The 21,703-nt window shown below is 40.3% G+C and overlaps 1 protein-coding gene across 1 annotated transcript in view; it reads left to right on the top strand.

Moving 5' to 3' along the window:
• The window catches only part of LOC118708294 (cytosolic beta-glucosidase), a 119,287-nt gene extending 98,386 nt beyond the window's left edge, over positions 1-20,901 (top strand). Inside the window, exon 6 of the mRNA XM_036419503.2 lies at positions 20,473-20,901. Coding sequence (XP_036275396.1) covers positions 20,473-20,675 — 203 coding nt within the window. The 3' untranslated portion in view covers positions 20,676-20,901. The remainder of the gene's footprint in view (positions 1-20,472) is intronic.
• Positions 20,902-21,703: the final 802 nt, after the last annotated feature.

The following is a 21,703-nucleotide window of genomic DNA, read 5'->3' as shown; positions in this document are numbered from 1 at the left end:
GACACTGAAGCATGAATAGAGGTTAAAAAGTTTGAGATCTTTTAACCTGAAAGGACAAGTATCTTTTAACCTGAAAGGAAAGGTAGTAGTGCTAACTCACCAGGGGGTTTTCATCTGGAATGACGGAAATTGACTCAAGGACATCAGCCAACAAACAAATATCTGTTGAGTGTTTGGAAGCTCTTGGGGGGTGGGGGAGCATGAGGGTACATAAAACCTGTCTTCAAGAAGCATACAATTAAATTGATGAGATAATTAATGCTTAGGTACATGAAAAGTCATTTAGCAACATAGTAACACAAGCTAATAATAGAACATATGTTAATTTGCCACATGAAAGGTATAGCAGACATCACAGATTGCCTGAGTGCATTTATTAACTCCAACCTGATTAAAATAAATCTTAATCCTCATATATTTTTATGTCCAATTCCTTGGATTAAGGTGCTTTGTTCTACATAAATATGCTAGGGAAGTAAATAACACCAGCTAACATTACTGAGTAGCTCCTATGTGCTGGACATGGGTGCATTACCTGATTTTCAGCCCCTTGAACCCCAGGAAATAGGTCCTATGGTCCTCCTTTTACCGATGAGGAATCTAAGGACAGAATAACTTACTGAAGGCCACATGGCTGATAAATACCAGAGCTGGGATCTGAACCAAGCGGTCCAGGCTCAGAGCTTGTGGCTGTACTACTCCCCCATCCTGCTTTTCCTAACATGCCTGATTCTGAGTGCTGTGGAGAAAGGAGTGTGGCCACAAAGAGCCAGCTTCTCACTGCAAGTTTACTTTCACAGGGCTCCAGTTAGTACCCAGGAAAAGCTCATTTCCTGAACGGGCTCTGAGTAATTGGCTGATGGGCTTTTGGTGAGTAATGTCCTAGGGAAGGCTGTTTTTCAGCCTGATGCCATAAGCAATGATGCCCAGAGTTGTTAACCCTGCTCTGGGATAGCACAGCACACCACACTAATGGTGCTGGAAAAAGCTTCCTTATTGAAAACTCACCCTGGATCAGCGGAGCCTAACACTGGCTCTCAGAAGCAAGGAGGGCCTGGGTATCCTCACCTGTGCACTGAAAGAAATGGGGGTTAGGTGGGGGAAAATTATCCCCATCTTTCACATATGGATTAAAACAGTCAGGGCCACCCTGCTGGCATGGCTCAGTGGTTGAGCATCAACCTATGAACCAGGAGATTATGGTTCAAGTATTGGTTAGGGCACATGCCTGGGTTATGGGCTTGATCCCTAGTGCGGGGCATGCAGAATTCAGCTAACCAATTGATATTTCTATCTCTCTCTCCCTATCCATTCTTTCTGAAATCAATAAAAATATATTTAATAACAATAAAACAGTCAGGGCCTGTGTCTGTATTTTCCCCTAACCCATAGGCTCTGAAGGAATTGTAGTCTCTGATAAGAAATACAAAGGTGTTTGCCATGGCACTAAACCTTGCCCAAGGGAGATATGCCTTCAGGCTGATTTTTGTCCAAACTGATACAGTTTTTTGCTGGCACCTCTTTGTTTTCTTTATAAAATGGAGATATAATGTCTACTGTGTGCTGTAGTTGTGAGGACTGAGTTGATAAACATAAAGTTCTTAAAAGAGGGCATGGACATTCAACACATATTAACTCTCATCATTATTAGTTTGTTACTATTATTACATATATCAGGTCATGTAGTGGGAATAAAGTGAGATTTAGAAAAGGTTCAACTTCTAGTTTTTCCCTCTTCTCCTTTGGGGGCGTGAACAAGTCACTACATCTCTCTAGTTGATGCTCTCATGTGAGATGAAGAGAACACCTCTCTCATAGGGTTGTTTAAAGAAATAAAATAAAATCTCTCCATTATATCGGCAAACTTTAAAGCATCATCATCTTCTTATTGCTATGAGTTGCCCAAACCTGATCCTTCTATTATATTTTTTATTAAGCCAGTTGACATAGCTATAAAACTGAGGTCATCATAAACTCTTTCTCCCAATTCCTGGCCTGTAAGATTGGATTGTTCTTAATATTTTTAGAGTCTGGCCCCTCTCTCTTATCCCATTGGAATTTCCTTAAATATCAGGCTTTGGCAGCCTCCTAACTGGCCTCCTCACCTCTAGTCTCCAAGTCTGCTGGAAGAAAGATGGTTCTAATGAGCAAATTCAAACTTCCCACCCCCCTACTTAAACCTCCCTAGTGGTTTCTCATTGCCTTCAGCATAAAATTCCAATTTCTTAGTATGACAAGCAAGGTCTCACATGAGGTGGCTTTTTACGCACTTCCCCAGGGTCATCCTTGCCCTTTTACCTTTATGGATGCCTTGTGTCACACCAAATTAGATGTAGTTCCCAGAACATGTCCTTGTCTTTTTTTCGTGTGCTTTCTGGCATTTTACTCCTTATTATCTCCTAGCTGCCCTTCAAGATTATTTTAGCATCCCCTATTGCAAAGAAGCCTTTTCTGATATCCTCTTTCCCTAAAGAATTCACTGAAGTGGAGTCTTCCTCTGTGGCCTCTGATACCTAGTGTTTACCCTGATCACACTATATCATAGCTACTCTTTTATATGTCTCACTTCCTTATAAGATAGAGGAGTCCTTAAGGATAAGAATCATATTCTCCTTGTGCCTATATTCCTAGTATCTTAAAAATAATAAATGTTGATTGAATGAAAGAATAAATATCATTCTCAAAGAAAATAAGATAATATTATCATTCTTCAAGTACCATCTCTAACTTGCTAATCCATTCTACTCTAGAAGAGGCCTACAAAGGATCCATGTTTGAGGTATACTATCCAATGTGTGACCTTAGGCATGTGACATAGTCTCTTTATGTCTCATTTTTCTGACCTTGTAAAATAGAAATAATAAGAAGTTTACTTACAGGATTATTGGAAAGAGCAAAAGAAATATGCATATATAAAACTCTTAAAACAGTGAATGTGAATTACTACTTTCAGAAAATTGAAATACTGCTCTCTTATTAGCTCCAAAATGGGAGTAAAGTCACCATTTCCTTTGTCAGGAATGTTGCTCTTAGAGGTGGTCAATAAAAGATTGAGCGTGAGAGGGATCTGTAAGTTTTCTTAACTTTAGTGAAGTAACTCATAAAATAGTGGATTTATTAAAGTCCAAACAAGCCAATATTTATCAACAAAAAATAAAATTAAAAAGAAACTTACAGAATCCTGGCATAAGCCAAAGAAAATAAAAATCTGTCTTTGATGTTTTTCTCTGCCTGCAGTTCACAGTAAAATATAAGATTTTCAACCTCCATATACATTCTCTACTCTCTCTCCCTTTATGTTGATGCCTCTTTGAAATAGTATTGTCTTCTTAATTCCCCAAATGAGGAAAGATTAAATGATGTATGAGAGACAGTGAGGTCAAATGAAAAGAGACACTGGTTGGGCATGCCGCTGTCAGTCACATGCTCAGCGTCCGGCATTCGTCCAGATTCTGCTGACACTCATCTGCTGTGGCCACCTACACAGCTGTGATCAACAGTCTTTCAAAGAATAAACACAGAGGAGAAAACAATGGCTGTTCTTTACCTCCTAAGAAGAGATGTGAACTCTAATAAAAGTGAATCAGGAAAAGGGCATGATAGGGTCTTGGGAAGAGTATGGATTTTGGGACAGACAGCTCTGTTTTAATCCTTTCTCTGTTACCTGTTTCCTTAATCACTTTGAACACATCTACTTTCTCTGAACTTCATTTTCTGTGTCCATATAATGGACATAACACCATTGATCTTTAAGGGCTGTTGTGAGGAACATAATTTTTAAGCTTGTTCCATTTTCTTTGTACCTGGGCAGTATCACGTGCCATCTTTTGGTAATAACTCTGCTATTCTCCTTGAGTCTGAAAAGAATTAAAAGATAATGCCCTGGCAACATACTTATGAGCCATTGTTGAGTGCCTAAAGATAAACACAGTTATAGATACTATTGATGTTTCTCCCTGTTTTCTGTTCTTCCTTCTTCTATCCCTATCTTCCTCCTATCTCCCTCTTTGCCTCCTCTCCTCTTCTTTATTTCCTTTCTTCTTCCTCCCTCCCTTCCTCCCTTCAACCCTTTCTTCTTTTGATGCCCCATGAACTTATCAAATCAATACTCATAGTCAAAAAAGCTCATCTTATTATTGATGGTGTCATTGTACCTGTAGGAAGCTACAATTGCTTCTTTTACATGTCTTCAGAACTACCATATAATTTCATGGTCAAAACCTTTAATTCATCTACCATTATTGGTCCTGCATTTTTAACTTTGAAGATTGAATATGATATAATCCTACCATGATACCAATCATTTGGGTAAAGGCTCTTTTGATGTGGGACCATGGGCTCAAGCAGGTGAAACTCAGCCACTCCATCACTTTTTTTTTTTAAAGAATCATTAAAAAAATACATATATTTTATTGATTTTTTACAGAGAGGAAGGGAGAGAGATAGAGAGCTAGAAATGTCAATGAGAGGGAAACATCGATCAGCTGCCTCCTGCACACCCCCCACCGGGGATGTGCCCGCAACCAATGTACATGCCCTTGACCGGAATCGAACCCGGGACCCTTCAGTCCACAGACCGACTCTCTACCGCTGAGCCAAACCAGTTTCAGCACATTCCATCACTCTTTATAATGAGTAAACTAACCCATCTTTCATAAAATCAATTTCTAAAATCCTGAGATATACCTCTGAGTACTGTTTTGGGGTGGAGAATTAAAAGAGTTCTGAATGTTGTGCAGACTCTTAGTTTGGGAAGAACACTGAAGACATTTTAGTGACAATAGACCAACAAGAGCTCCCATTCTATAACCATTATTGAATCATGTGAACAACCTCAAACACACCTGTCTTGTTCATGCATAAGCTCATTAGATACTGAAATAGAAATAGGATTCAGAGCATCAAGCTGAACCACCCTGTTTGTGGCCTTGGGAGAGCCTTTAAAACTGACACATACACAAAGTTCTAACCCTGATATGGTTCATATCTTCTATTACTTAACTAGCTAGTGAATTCATGTTTCTTTCATGTTTTGATTCAGATGTCTGTTCCCCTGTAAAACTGTCCTTGAACTTCCCTGGAGAGCTAACTCACCCCCTGAGTGTCCTTTTGTATTCCCAAACAAGTGATTTTGGGTTCTGTCTTATCAGTGAGACACTCAACTCCTGAGGGTAGAAACTGCGTGCTATTCATCTCTGAACCACCATACCTAGTCTGGAGTCTGGCGCATAATAGCTGCTCCGTGGATATTTGTTGAGTGAATAATGAACAAGCTGTGCCTCTCAGATATTTGGACCAGCTGTGGAGTCACAGAGTTCACTTGTAAAGGGGAACCATTCATGTCCCCTCCTCCCCCTGCCATTGCTGATGGATAAAGCTCAGTGTAGGTTCATGTCAAATGCTCTCCTGTCTTTTCAGGGCTGCATGATTGACTTGGCTGCTTTATTTTCAGGAAGACTGGAAGGTTCTATGTGCCATAATGTTGGAGTCCCCAAAGTTTAGAAGGACAGATATTTCATGGCCTTCACTCTGAAGTCTATGAGGAATTTTATTATGTGAATAAGTATTGATCCAGCTTACAAAAGACTGCAAGCCTATATAATTAAAAAGAATGAGACCAGTCATTGGTGGGCAGTGCATGGCTAAGTGTAAGGGAAGACAAATTCTTTAGGTGCCTGCAATTTTATAATTGCCCTGCTTGGGAAGCTTATTAAAGCCTTGCAGGTGCAATGTTTCATCACAGAGAAGTGAACCTTTGAAAGATATGCATAATAAACAGAGTTTGAAATATGTTTTTATTCCAGGCCATATGGTCCTGTCTGGAGCTTGCCTGGATCTTTGGGTCAGTTCACCGTTGAAAGATGGGCTTGCAAGGACCCACCTCTCGGAGCAGCTGTCAGAGCCCGATCAGAACAAATCTGCTTTTGCATGATTATTTATTTTCTGTGGCTCTCTGAAGCGAACCCGGCCCTGCTCAGTAGCTGAAATGTGCTGAGCAAAGTCTCTTCCCTGAACAGCTTGTGGCCACATCACCAAGCAGTGTCCTTCCTTGTCCTTAAAAAGCAGACTAGTGAGACTTGTACAGTAGGCTAGGACATGCAATCTGGGGAAAGTGTACCCACCTGGGCTTGAACTTAGTGCCAGCAATATGCAAAGGTACAGAGTAGCATTTTAAAGAGATATCGTTCTTTCTTCTCACCTCTTTATTACTCACCTTTTTTTTTTCTATCTTTCAACTCTATGCAATCACAATGACTGCTGTATACAAGTACAAGTGTTTTTGTGGTGTTATTGTGGTGAGTTTATTGCTAATGCTTGCTTCTTCTCCCTTTGTCATTAACAAAAGGTGTCATTGACTCCTCTGAGAATGGCTTTTTAAGGAGCATTAATATAATTTATTCAGCATTTATTGTATATGTATAGGAATATCAGTAACTGACAAGGGACATGATCTTGGAGTCAAGTGATCCTGGAAAGATATTCTAGCATACAAAATGAGCAGTGAGTTGAACAGATTGGAAGAAGACATTCCTTTCACTTTATTGGGGCAAGGTGAATTTGGGAAATTGAATTTTGTCAACTTGGCCAAGAAAATAATCTTGCTTTCTTGAGAACTACTTTTTCTCTATTTATTCATCCAAGGTGCCTATTCTTATATTGCTAACAGTATGCTCAGTATTCTGTATCTATTTGTAGTCATTTGTTTATTTAAGCAATATACATTAAACATCTGTCCTTCATTGGCCACTTTGCTAGGCTTTCTTGAATATAAGATCCTTGTGCTTCTTGCCCCCATATAGAGCTTAGAGTATGGAATACAAGGCAGACACTGAACAAATAGTTAATTTCATGTCTTTTTCATCTTACATAAGGGAAGATAAAGGTGTTGAGTGAATGCACATAGCAGGGAACCTATTAGGATGTGGCATCTTTGCTCTTCTACTTGACTACTTGACCTTGAGGCAGGTTCTACCTTGAATTTATCTCCCTGTGTGAGAATCACTCTGCCTAAAAACATTAACTGGTGTATAATAGATACTTAATAAAGTATTTTGTGGCTGTAAGGAGGAATGAAAGGAGGGTGTATTAATATTAGTCCATTTATTTAGGATACAATCTGACAAATTACAGTTCTAAAGTTTTACTTAAGTTTTAGAACAAAAGTACAGACGTTTCTTTGCCCTTAAATGGAGGTATGTCATTTTTATTCTCCCATGGTGCCTATATTTCCACTGCTAGAGCCATAGAACCTAGAACCGATTCACCTGTGTATGGAAATACAGGACTTTGATGTTTCTATCTGAGGCCCAGTTACTTTCTTTGAGGGCTAGACTTTGGTGACTATAGTTATTACAGGTAGGCTATTTCTAGATACAAGTGGATCAATTTTCTTATAGCCTAAAAACAATAGCTATTCCAAAGTGTGTACCTCGGGCCTGGGGATAAGGTTATGTGATAGATTATTTTACTCTGGCGTTCTACAATGGTACCTAAGGGATTTCTGGGACCAAGGAACCACCATTCAAGCTTAGTACTGTGTCAAGGAGAGGGGAGGGACATGGCTCAATATAATCTGAGTCCCTTTAAAACTGCCATCCCAGAAACACCTGGTGTGATTACTATCCACTAAATTTCTCACTGGGAGCCAAAACCGGGTTGGCTCAGTGGTAGAGTGCTGGTTTGTGGACTGAAGGGTCCCAGATTCGATTCCAGTCAAGGGCATGTACATTGGTTGTGGGCACATCCCCGGTAGGGGGTATGCAAGAAGCAGCTGGTCGATGTTTCTCTCTCATTGATGTTTCTAGCTCTCTATCTCTCCCTTCCTCTCTGTAAAAAAATCAATAAAATATATTTTAAAAAAATTAAAAAATTATTAAATTTCTCTCTGGAAGAAAGTTTCTGGTTTTGATCCTGAATTTTTCCTGGGGATATATAAGGGGATTATAGAAGACATGGAGAAGCCTTGAGAATTTTCCCTCCACTACAATACCCGGATATTGCTCTTAGGGGACTGATGCTATAGGTGCTGGCCTTCTCTCCACCCACTTTATGCTCTCCATTAGTTCTGACTATGTACTTCTTACATTGACTTTGACCCTTAGGTGTCACCGTCAGTCCTAGATTTGCAATCTTTCTAGATTTGCAATATTGTCATGTTATTCTGATATAAGGATTGTGAACTTTGAAGTCATTTCTAAATTTCCCTCTTTTAGTGTGTGACTTTGATCAAATTCCATCCACAGAATGTATCACCTATGGTTGTATCAGGTCAAGGACATAGGACACTTCTGACCCTCCTCAATATCTCTCTTTAAGCTTATTTTTAATGATGGAATATCATACCCCTTGCACAAAAGTTTTGTTTTCTTATTCTATAAATTCTATTCAACAATATGGTTTCAATTACCTTATCTACATGGCAATTCCAAATTTCACATTTCCACCACACATTCTAGTTTGAAATCTTTATTTATTTACTCAACTATCTATTACGCTCTTTATTTGGAGGTCAAAAATAATACCTAAATGTCATCACAACCAAAGTTTGATTTATTATCTTCCCTGCCTTTTCTCCTAACTTCTCTATGACCAAGTTTTCTACCTCAGAAACTGATACTGTTATCCATTAAATTGTGCTAAATTTTCCACCTTATTCCATTCACCACTGATCTCCAGTGAAATGTTCAGTCCTGTTAATTTTATCTATCTGTTGGATCCATTTGATTCTCTCTGTCTTCACTTATGCTACCCCAGAGGAACCCCCATCATTTCCCTTGTGATTTATTACAATCATTCCTAAAAGTTCTCTCAGATTCCATTCTTGCTACACTCAAGTCTATTCTTCACAGAGGTCGCAGTAATCTAAAAATGCAAATTAGCCAAAGTGATTCTCTTGCTTAAACTCCTTCAGTGACATTGCAGTTAAGATAAAGATCAAAACCTTTAAAAATTTAGAAGGACCTACAGTCTCAGCCTTTGCTTTGTGGCTTTATCCCAATCATTCCTTTTTTTCCTCTTCCAGCTTTTTAGAGATATCATTGACAGATGACATTGTATAAGTTTAAGGTGTACAACGTGTTGATTTGATATATTTACATATTGAGAAATGATTCCCACTGTAGCATTAGCTAACACCCTCCATCCCTTGCATAATTACCTTTTATTTCTTGTTATGAAAACATTTAAGATCTAGTCTTTTAGCAACTCTCAAGTCTACAATACAGAATTGTTAACTATAATCAACATACTGAGCATAGTTCCCCAAAAGTTAATTCATCTTCAGACTGAAAGTTTGCACCCTTTGAGCAACATCTCCCCATTCCCCCCACCGCCAGAACTTGGTAAACACCATTCTATTCTGTTTCCAAAAGTTTCTAATATTTTTTAAAGATGTTTTTATTTATTTTTAGAGAGAGAGAGAGAGAGAGAAAGGAAGAGAGAGGGAGAGAGAGAAACATCAATGAGCGAGAAACATCTATTGGCTGCCTCCGGCACATTGCCAACTGGGGATTGAGCCAACAACCTGGGCATATGCCCTGACTAGGAATCTAAGAAACAACCTCTTGGTGCATGGGATAATGCTCAAACTGACTGAGTCACACTAGCCAGGGCATTTCTTACATTCTTTATGATCCACTAAACTGTGTTCTCTAAGTCTCTTACATGTGCTGGGAACTTTCCCATGTGTGATCTTTCATACATGTTTTTCTTTTTTTTGGGGGGAATCCTGTTGTCCTTCTTCATTTAGTTAAAAAAAAATGTCATGTGTTTTGTCTGTCTATAACTTGTTGAATATACTTGCTACATTTGAAGAATATCCAAACTTATGAGTTTTGTCTAGGAAAAGTAAAGGATGACATTCCCTAAGTTTCTTTGGAGCAAGAATACAGATATGTGAGCTAGTCTTTACCAGTCAGACTTATCCTTGTGAGAATATAATTTGAAAGTGAACAGCTTGAGGAAGGTAGTATCCTTTGTGCTGGTGAGGATGGCAGCAGAGCATCCATGTTTTGAGAATGACAGTGATTGTAATGTCCAGTTTCTGGTGCAGAAGTTGTCCAGATGGCAACAACTTTCTCTGAAGGACTTAGTGATCAGTGTGTTATTCGCAATTAAAAGCAGTTTCTTCCACCCACCAGTTCTGTGGTGTGCTTTTGAACATGGTTCCTAAAGGTATATTTGAGCCTCGTTCTTCAGCTTGACCCTTTCCTTCTATGCTTCATCAGCCAAGGTCATCTTCTGTTACAACTAAGAAAGAATTCTTAGCTGATTGTAGTAGAGAATTCCAGCTAATTTTTGAGCTCTCAGCTCTAGTTCATCCAGGAAACTCTTTCATTCACCCCATCCTCCCACCCTTGCTGACTAAGATGCATCTTCCACTGTAACTTGTTGTCAAGACTCAGTAGTGGCATGACTTGGCCTGCAGACTCTGTTGTTACCCAACCTCTCTGTGAATCAATTCCCTTTTCTGTAACATGGGGACAATGATCCCATCTGTCTAACTCATGGGGTAACTATCAAGATCAAATGAATGAATGCATGCATACATGACACCCTTCAAGTAGTACCTGAATGCTCAATAAATATTAGTGAATATGTTCTTTATTTTTCCTTTCATAATACCTTGCACATGTCATTAAAGGCTCACAGATGGCAACTGGATTATAATATGCATTGATTATTAAGTTCTATAAGAACAGGGATTTTGCATTTCCCTCACCATTATATATATATATATATATATATATATATATATATATATATATATATATATATATTTGATAAATATAGAGTGGCTATTACATAGGGTCCCAGACATCTTGAGTGATGTCATCCCTACTTCTGACCACTCTGGGGCAAAAAGGAACTTCAGCAGCACTAGCAGCTTCACTCTCAATTCATTTTCTTTAATGATTTATTTCTCATGACCCACAGCTGACCCATTCCCACAGAGCACAACCCTGCCCCAGATGCTAGACTTTCCCTTGATGCCCTGATTTCTCTGGTTCTCAGCACTGAGCATTTTATGCTGACTATGCATCCTCTGAAAGCTGTTGGAAGCCAGATGGGAGGAAGAGATAAAATAGGTCTCATCCATTGCCCTTCCAGACTTTGAGAGAAATAACAACAGTAACACAAGTGGTGTATATGGAGTGCTCACCTAGTTCATAAGTGAACTTTATACATATTAATTTATTTAATACCCAGCACAATCTGAGGGAGAAGATACTAAGACCTGCATTTTATAGAAGGGGAAAGTAAGTCCCAAAAGAAAATAAAGAAAAGGGAGGGAGGGAGAAAAGAAGGAAAGGAAGAAAAAAGGAAGAGATGGAGGGAGGGATGAAAGGAGGGAGGGGAGAGGAAGGGAAACAATGGAATCCTTCCTGGTGGAAGAGAGCTTCACTCGCTGAGAAATTTGATTTCCATAGAACTTCTCAACTGCAACAGAAGTAATTGTAAAAGTAAGAATGACGGAGTAATTATGATATAGCACTGAATGTGTAGCTATCCTCAGATCAGCTTTATAATTCGGTTAGTTTTATATGATCCCTTTCAACTGCTTGCCATTTGCAGTTTCTTTCCCCCAAAGTCTAATGTAAGTAAAAGGAGCAATACAGATAATTAAGAAATCTGTACGGCTTGTTTCTAGTTAATTGGCATTTTCCTATAAAATATTTAATTGTAGCCTTTGGTTTTCAAAGACACTCTTTTCAGAAAGTCATAGTTTTTGCTACTTGTAGTAGTTCCCATGTGCCAGCAGGGATGATTTGGGCATTTTCACAGATGCTGTCCAGCCACTAGCATTCACCTGGAGTTGGGGGCGGGGGGTAGCTTATTCTGCATTTTCTATGTTTAGATATTTCTGAGGTGGTTTTACTTAATTTTTCTCCAAAGAAAGGGGGGAAATTCTTTTTTCATCCAAACAAACAAACAAAATAAAGAATTCTCTTACAGGAACTGTTACTCAGTTAAAGCTGCCCTCCAATTTGTAGTGTAGTGCTCTTGTGCATTATAACCAAACGCAGGGAAACCTATTTAAAGTTACTATGCAGAGCAATTGCCAGGAAATCTGCTTCAAACTGTGTCCTGGGAAGACTTTCTCTGCCTTTGACAGGCCTTGAGAGAGATTCTCATAAGCCATCAGCAAAATCAGGTGGCTGGTGTGGGACTCTGAGTCTAGTTGGCAACCGCTGGTGCATGTTTCCTAGGGCTGCCTTAACAAACAACTACCAATGCGGTGGTTTAGCACAACATAAGTGTATGAAACATATTCTCTCACAGTTCTAGAAGCCAGGAGTCTGAAATTTAAGCATCTGCAGGATCGGGTCCCTCTGGACATTTAGGGTGATTGTGTTCCTTGCCTCTCTCCTAGGTTCTGGGGGCTGCCTTGGTGTCCCTCGGCTTGTAGACTTATCACTCCAGTCTCTGCCTCTGCCTTTGCATTGTTCTATTCCCTGTGTTCCTTCCTTCTCTTCTTTCTTAAGGACACTTGTCATTGGATTGAGGACTCACCATTAACCATGGTAATCTCCAGGATCAAGGTGTCAGCAATTTGATTTCTTCTGAGGTCTCCTATTTTGGCTTTGGGATACTCATATTGAAATCCTCACCTTAATTACATTTGCAAAGACCCTTTTTTTCCAATAAGGTTACATTCACAAATTTCTAGTGGGCAAATCTTTTTTTTCGTCAGTCAACCATCCCATGACACATGATGAGTGGAGAGGATTTCTCAATCTACTGGAATAGGGCTAGGCCTTGACTATGCAGTGGGATGAAAGGCATTTTGATATCACTCCCCTCCCCCAACTCTGAGTATTCAGCTTCTCCACCTTAGGCTCTCAGTAACTATCCATTTCTGAAAGTTGGTGTGTCTCTTTGCCCAGAGATCCTCTGGCTATGACTCTTATGGAGAGGAGCTAAGGGATATTCTTCCACATTTATAAGCCTGAATATTTATGCCACTGGGGTTGCAAATGGTGTTAAAAAATTATAGTGGACTATCAGAGCTTATTCTATACTTAAGAGTCTCAAACTTGATTAAGTATAAAAATCACTCAAGGAGTTTATTAAGGATAAACAGAAATCCTCAGGTCAAAAATCTATACTATTAGTTTGATAGGGCTGCCATAGTAAAGTGCCAGAGAGTATGTGCTTAAACAACATACATTTATTTTCTTATTGTTCTGGAGGCTGGAAGTCCACAATCAAGGTATCATCACTTTGATTTCTTCTGAGGTCTCCTCTTTTGGCTTTGGGATATTTATCTTCTGGCTGTGTCCTCACTCTTCCTTCTGTGCACATCACACCCGGTACCTCTCTCTTCTGTTATAAGGACACTAGTCGTTGGATTGGGGCTCACCCTCATTTTAGCTTAATCCCCTCTTTAAAGACTTTCTGTTCAAATAGGGTCATATGCTGAGGTACTGAAGGTTGGTGACTCAATATATGAATTTAGCCCGTAACACAACCCAAGAGATTCTCATTTACAAGGTTGGGCCAGTAAACTTTTTAAGCTATATCCCAGGTAACTGCAAATAGTTCAAGTGGTCAGCATCTACACTTTGAGATGTTTTGACATTTGCTTTGACTCTGTGTCTTTATAATATCATGATTATTCCACAGCACACATATAGCAATAAATTAACGCAAATAGAAGATATTCCATGACCCTTTGCAGTTACTCCCAAGACCTCTCCTAACGCCTGTGTCTTTGTCTCAGATGTTTCTATTCCATTGACTTTTAATCTGAGGTTGTTTTGATCCTGTATTTTGGACTTATTATGACATTGACTTAGTTACATACTACTTAAGGATCTTTCCCAGGCGGTGTGGGTAAGATCTTGCATTGACCAAGAAGTCACAGTTTGATTCCTGATCAGGGCACATGCCCAGGTTGCCAGCAGCCCAGTCCCAGTAGGGGCAGGAGGCAGCCAATCAATGATTCTGTCTCATTGTTGAAGTTTCTTTCTATTTTTCCCTCTCCCTTCCTCTCTAAAATCAATAATAGATATGTTATCTTGACTCACTCCCACTCTACTAGTTTGTCCACATCTGAGATAGGATTTGCTGCTCAAGAGCTAATCCCCAGAATGCACCAGCTCAGCTAACATCATACAGGTTTGAGAACTTGAGCTCCTAAAACTCAGTGCTTTGGGGGAGGTCTCAAGATCATTCCTCAGGACTCAGTGAGGTGGGAAGTCAGGCCATGACTTGGATATGTTAGTCTGGAGAAAAAAATAAATCTGTCAACTGATATAAAGAGCTTTGCTTTCAGATGTATGTAGTCTGTTTATATCAGTCCCTTCACCCTTAAACTCACCTTTATCAGACTGAATGTTGTCTTTGTAACTCCTTTCCCTCTTTTACACAGTCCAATATTTTTATGTAAATCCAATTTCTACTTTATCAAATGTTTAGGGGGAGAACACATCAGAGTATGTTTTTCTGTATTCTTCATTTTCCTAAGGGGTTGCCAGAAGGAAAGCAGCAGAAGCCCACCATGGGCCAGTTATTGTGCTGGGTCCATGCTATCACACTCAATCCTTACAGCATGAGAAACAACATGTCTCTTTCACCTGTGTAACTGTGGCCTCTGGGATTCAAACCCAAGCATGCAGATCCCAAATCTGCTGCATCACTGTTTTTTGGCTAATCTTCACCCAAGGATATTTTTCCATTGACTAATAGAGAGACCGGAAGAGAAGAAGAGAGGGAGGAAGGAAGAGAGGGAGGGAGAGAGGGAGGGAAGAAGGGAGGAAAAGAGAGAAACATTGATGCAAGAGAGACACATCCATTGATTGCCTTCTACATGCACCCTGGAATAAGGGCAGGGATGGAACTGTCAACTGAGGTACATACCCTTGACCAGAAATCAAACCCATGAACCCTTGGTCGTGGGACCAATGCTCTAACTACTGAACAAAACCAGCCAGGGCTGACACATCACATTTTATGACTCCTGAACCTTGATGATGTTTCAAGTTGGTCTCTATGATTTAAACATAGTGAATATGATTTGTTATTTGATAATTTGTCTGACAATCCTGATAACTGAGATCTTTGTGGGTTTGTTTCTGTTGTCTGTTAATTCTAGTAATTTTTAATGCCATCATTTTTCCATATCTGTCTGGTTATATTTGTCTGATAATTACACTTAAAATATTTATAACAATTGGAAGTTTAGAATTTAGATATATGTCTTCAGGAAAAAATTTAAATAAATATCGTCCAGGCACTGGGGGTACTACCAGTCTGGGATCACCTTAATTCAACACCCAAACTTGATGGTCTCTGAATCATCAGCTGACTTGAGTCTTTCCAATGACTGCATTGCTTCAGGCTCATCCTTCTCCTGCTAGTTTAGTCCTTGGGGATCTGAGTTCTATGGGTATGAGGTCACATGCTAGATTTTTGACATGGTGTGGCTCTGTGCTTTGACACCCATGCTGATTTCCAAAGACTGGAAAATTCCTTCAGGCAAATATAGCTGCCAGATCTACAAATCTCAATGTCTACTTTCTGCTTTGGCTTGGTAATTCCCTACTTAAACTGGCAGCTTTCCATTGTTTTGAAGATTGTCTTTAAATTTTTCTAGTCCATGTTTACTTGCTTTCATTGGAAGAGTTTGCTCAAATAGTGCAGCCTGAAACAGAAACATAAATGCTGTATTTTTTTTTTTTCTTCTCACTCCTTTCCGGGGTTTTATCTCGCTCATTTTTCTCCTGGGAGGTCTGCTGCCTTTTACATGGTCCTGAACCTCTCCACTGGTTCTTGTCACGGCAGCTTGGGCCTGTGGCTTAGCCGTTTGTTTGATAGCTTCATAGTTATGCCACATTTGTGGATATCTTCCGTAAGTCCCAGGCAATCTCAAAAACAAGGCTATCTCTGTTTGTAACCAGGGGGATATAAATCCCTTGAGACCAAATGCCCACTTTTTAGCCTTTTGTAATGTGACAAACACAGACATGATCACAGCACTTTACAAACCAGTAAACTGAGAAGATTCTGCCCAGTACCATGAAACAATGAACTTCTAAAACAAGGTGTGTGTGTGTGTGTGTGTGTGTGTGTGTGTGTGTGTGTGTGTGTATTTTGGGGGTGGAGGTAGAGGGGTATAGTAAAGAATGCAGTTTTGCCTAGAGAGCAAATTAGCCTTTCCCCTTAGCTTCTGGGAGGAAATCTATGTCATACCTGACAGAGTCCTTGTTAGAGTGGGAGCTGGTCACTCCAGAAAGACCCATCAGGTGATTGAGGGGGGGGGAACATTGAGTCACACAATGCCCCTTAATCTGGGAGCCAAGTTCATCTACATTGGCCATCAGTCAATCAAGCATGACAATGCAATGAATTCTAAATAAACAGTCTGGACACTGAAGCTCAGGTGGGCTTCCCTGGTTAGCACCACCCTGTGTGCATTGTCACAGCCCACAGCAGGAGGGTAACTGGTCCTTTCTCCCAGGGGGGAAGACTAGGGACATTCATGTTTGGAACCCCTCAGACACTGCCCTGTGTGCCTCTTTTTTGGTTGATATTAACCTGTATCCCTCTCTATAATACATCATAACTGTGAGAATAATAAGTTTCAATGGGTCCTTGTAGCAAATTTTTGAAACTGAGAGTGGTTTGGGGAAACTTTTGAACTTGCATTTGGTGTGAAGTTTGGGCAGTCTAGTGAAGGACTCTGCCCTCAACCTTTTCAATTTGGCAGACACTGGTTATACACACACTAGAGGCCCAGTGCATGAAATTCATGCAAGAGTAGGCCTTCCTTCCTCGAGCTGTTGGCACTGGGCACTGGCTTCCCTGTGGCACCTAGGACCCAGGCTTCCCTCCAGCCTCCAGCATACATCCAGGATCCAGCCTTCATCCGGAAGGTCGTCCAGAAGGACATCTGGTCTAATTAGCATGTTACACTTTTATTATTATAGATGTGTGTGTGTGTATGTGTGTGTGTGTGTGTGTGTGTGTGTGTGTGTGTATGTGATGCAATACTGACTCAGGCTATAACATATGAGCAAGATTAGATACTTTTCTCTTTGTGTCTTTATAGTCAACCTGCTGTGAGACCCTTTCCACTGGCCTTTTACTTCTAAACCAACTCTGACTCCATGGGGAGTTTTACTTTCATCCCAGTGTGCTTTGCACCCACCCACAGTTCCTGTAAGTCCCTGTTTACTTTGCCTCCAACTCTGGTTAAAGAAAGAAAGGGAACTTACAGAAGTGTTTTTTCCCCCCCGCTAAGATGTGGACCCTCATAAATCATAGTGACAGGAAAGGCGATGACGGTCTCTTTCTGTTCTTGAGATTGGACCGGGAGAGGCGCGCAGGTTCCAGCACGCTTTTGTAATTTGTCCCAGTGGTGGCGCAGCGCAAAGGAATCCCGCAGCAGGCCAGCGCCTAGGCCCTAACTAAGTAATTCTCCACTTGAATGTCCCTGCAGCGAAAACGCAGAGACATCCACCAGTGTCACTCAGCCCGTTTAGTACCTGCTGTGGAACTCCTGGCAGTTAACAATGAAATTGTCCAGATTTCCTTTTTGTTCCCTTCCAAGCAGGCAGGGCACCATTTTTTAGACCCCTGTTTAGCACATGAATCAGTCCTTTTGTATTTGATCAGTGGGACTGCGCATGTTTTCAGAAACTGTCTGGCTTTGTACCTAGCAGGCGTGCTTGTTGGGCAGTAGTTCTGCAAGGGAGAGAAAGAAAATATGCAGATCCTCACATGTCGCCAGGTGGGATTACAAGGCAGTGAAAAGAGGTGGTTGTTTTTTGGCCTGATATTTGCCTTTGGTTGTTTGAATTCTTTGGGATATACCATCCAAAACTTGTTAGTTTTTGTTTTGTTTTGTTTTTAAATTATTTTTTAAAAAGAGGTATTTTGCAGGTTGTAGTGACAGAGAGGGGAGGAGACTCACATGGCAATATGGACAAGGAGGAGAAGAGGGTATATCGAGTAAATGCATATTCCTGCAAAGCTGGATGTGCTTGAATGTTATATATTTCTTCTTCCAACAATGCTTCATAAGAGCCAGTCTGGTTGGAATCATTTCTGCCCAGAGGCCATTCAAAAGTAAAGCACTTCTCATGCCTCCACGCAAAAAGGTACAGGGGTTATGCATCAATGAACTGTCAGGAACCATTAGTCTATGGCATATCCACAGTAAAACAATAAAATTCTGAGAAGATTTGGAAACCATCACAGATGTAGTTGTATATGCTTATGAGAGACCTGAAAAATACAGACTGACACCCAAGGAAAAATTTGAAGGTGGGTCTTACTTTTCTGAAGCTAGAGGAGTCTCTTTGGTTGAAAGCAGTCCCCAGGGCAATGAAAATTTGACTTGTTAGATGAATGTCCATTTTCACCCAACTTATTGTAGTATATGTCTATCTTATAAAATACACTTCCCTTTTAAGTTTAGTTTTTGAATTGAGAAGTGGATAAGAGTATACCCTATATATATGGTTCATTATTTTCATTTACAAAAATGCTCAAAGGAAAGATCTACACCACCTCAGAGTTTATCAATCTTAAAATACTAATAAAAATGAGCTCATTTCTGTGACTAAAATAATGGACTCAGTATAAAACTGCTTAGAGAATTCTCCACATGTTGGTATCTTACTATAGAGTCCATAGGTGAGCTGTGTGGCATCCATGAATGAAATTACATAGAATACTGTGTTTGTGCACATGTATATTGGGGGGAGGGATTCATTGCTTTGGCTCTTAGAGGGCTTAAGCATCACTTTAGATTTAGATGTGGAGCAAAGGACATGACATTGCATTTTTTGCCTACTCAGTCTAGACAACAGACATAGCCAGCATTGTGTGCTGGCCTTTCATTTTTGGAGGTTCTATTCCCAGAATTATAATACATGTCTCCATTTGATCACAAGATAAGTGTTGGCTTCCTTACTCATGTTATTATGGCCTCTTTCATTTACCTGTGGGCTTTCAGGATTATCTGGAAACTATACATAGATACTGAATGTAATTCTATGTACCAGGAAGAAACTCAGTTGTGTGTGAGTGTTTCTTTGTGTCTGAGAAGTAATAGTCATTGAAAAGATGTGTATTGAATAAAGGAATCCTATATAATAAAGAGGTAATATGCAAATTAACACTCTCACCCTCATAAGATGGCTGCCTATGATCAGGCCAGCAGTGAGGTTAGTGAGGGATGACAAAATGACTGAACAAGCAGGCCGTGTGGGGTGACCAGTCCAGTGGGAGTGCCGTGAGGGGCAACTTAGGGGCAATCAGATCAGCAAGCATGTGTATGATTAGGAGCCAGCAGTCCAGGATTGTGAGAGGGATGTCCGACTGCTGGTTTAGGCTGGGATCAGGCCTAAACCGGCAGTCAGACAATCCCCTAAGAGGTCCTGGATTGGACAGGGTGCAGGCTGGGCTTAGGGGACTCCCTCCCTGTGCATGAATTTTGTGCACCAGGCTTCTAGTTCTATATAATAAATGGGTAGTATGCAAAGTGACCGTAACAGCAGAATGAACAAGGAACAACCCATCACTATGACATGCACTGACCACCAGGAGGAAGATATTCAATGCAGGTGCTGCCTCGTGGTGGTAGTGCACATCCACAGGGGGAATGCAGCTCAGCCAGAAGCTCATGGATAACCAGCACAGTGGCAATGGTAGGAGCCTCTCTTACCTCTGTAGCAGCGCTAAGGATGTTCAATTAACATGCCCTGAGAGCAGGCCTAAGCCACTAGTCAGACATCCCTCAAGTGCTCCTGGGTTGCCAGAGGAATGTCTGACTGCTAGATTAGGCCCAATCCCCCAGGGAGCAGGCCTAAGCTGGCAGTTGGACATCCTCTGAGGGATCCTGGATTGTGAGAAGGTAAAGGTTGGGCTGAAGGACTCCCGAGTGCACGAATTTTCATGTACCAGTCCTCCAGTGAATAAATAAAACAAGTGTCTAAATGAATAAATAATCCACTAATTATAACAATACTAGAGGCCTGATGCATGAAAATTCATGCAAGAATGGGCCTCCCTTCCTCTGGCTGCTGGTAGTGCCTTTACCAGACTCACCTTTCTGCTTCTGCCTGGAACCTCCTTTCCACCTTCCCATGCTGCTCAGAAGTCCGGAGTGGCTGGGGTGGTGCGGAACACCTGCATCCTGCCCCACCTCCAGCCACTTGATGCCTGTGTATGCAAATTAACCCACCATCTTCCTTGGGTTAATTTTCATATTCACTCCTAATTAGCTGGTGAGTGTCGTAAATGTATGGTCAATTAGCGTGTTACTCTTTTATTAGGTAGATGTAATTTCACTTCTTCAACCAATAAATCAGAAAAGGGGATTGAGAGGCTGGTTCTCTTCCTTTTGTGACCTCCTGTGCTAGGAAGATGCCCACACTGGTCATCAGTGAATTTTGTCTGCATTCTCATCAAACTTTCCTAGAAATGTTTCCTAATAATAGTTTCTTTTCTTTTGAATTTCAGCTATCCAGCTTGATAAAGTCAACCTTCAATTGTATTGCGCATGGTCTCTTCTGGACAACTTTGAGTGGACCCAGGGTTACAGCATACAATTCGGTTTCTTCCACATTGATTTTGAAGACCCAGCGAGACCCAGAGTCCCTTACACGTCAGCCAAGGAGTACGCCAAGGTCATTAGAAACAATGGCTTAGAGGGACATCTATAGAAAAGAGGTGTGGGTGTTATCACCTGGAGAAGAGGCCTCTGCATTTGCAAAGGAATCTGCTTTGAGGATCCCTCAGACAATCTCACATGGCCTTTGTAACACCCAAGTCCTCTTTCCTCTCTGTATTTGGATCAATGGGGCTTTTAGAAAAAAAGAATAGAAAAACACTGAAATTTTTATATTAAGAAATCAGATAGACTTAAAAACTCCAATGGAAATTCTTCAACATTTTTTAGAAAAAATAATGCAATATTTATTATTGATTTGCAACTCTAATAGATGACATTTATTATAAAAATACTTGTTCACGCCGAAACCGGTTTGGCTCAATGGATAGAGCGTCGGCTTGGGGACTGAAAGGTCCCGGGTTCGATTCCGGTCAAGGGCATGTACCTTGGTTGCCAGCATATCCCCAGTAGGGGGTGTGCAAGAGGCAGCTGATCAATGTTTCTCTCTCATCGATGTTTCTAACTATCTCTCTCCCTTCCTCTCTGTACAAAATCAATAAAATGTATTTTTTAAAAAATAATTGTTCATGAGTCTATTTTTTCTGGTTACATAAGCTATGATTTTCTATTAGGTCTATATTTTTCCTACTGTTTAACTAATGTAAGAAAATCAAAATTAAAAGGTAGTCACATCATATAGTTATGCATTCTACTCACTAAAAGGATTAATTGATAACCTATTTAATAAAATGGATGTGTTGATATATTTGGCATATTTTTTTTCTATGTAGGAACAAGTACATCTTTCTGTTGCCTGATGAACTTTTGAAAAATAATAAATCAATCAAACAAATTAAGACTACACATGCTAGAAATAGTATTTAAACGCTGATGTCTAGCAGAAACTGAATTCCTACTCCAGGGTGACACCAATTGATGACACCCATGAATACAGACATGAGCTGATTGACCACAGATATAAGCAGAGGAGGAAATGAGTCACCACATTGGTAGTTGAAATGTCAGATATGTATTGGGCTTGAGTGGAGTTGGGCCCTTTACTGAGCTTCTTTGGTAATA

Source organism: Pipistrellus kuhlii, unplaced genomic scaffold (genome assembly GCF_014108245.1).
Source record: "Pipistrellus kuhlii isolate mPipKuh1 unplaced genomic scaffold, mPipKuh1.p scaffold_m20_p_1, whole genome shotgun sequence".
Taxonomy (NCBI): domain Eukaryota; kingdom Metazoa; phylum Chordata; class Mammalia; order Chiroptera; family Vespertilionidae; genus Pipistrellus; species Pipistrellus kuhlii.
The sequence above is the reverse complement of the archived record's forward strand: the minus strand, read 5'-3'. Positions and strand labels throughout refer to the sequence as shown.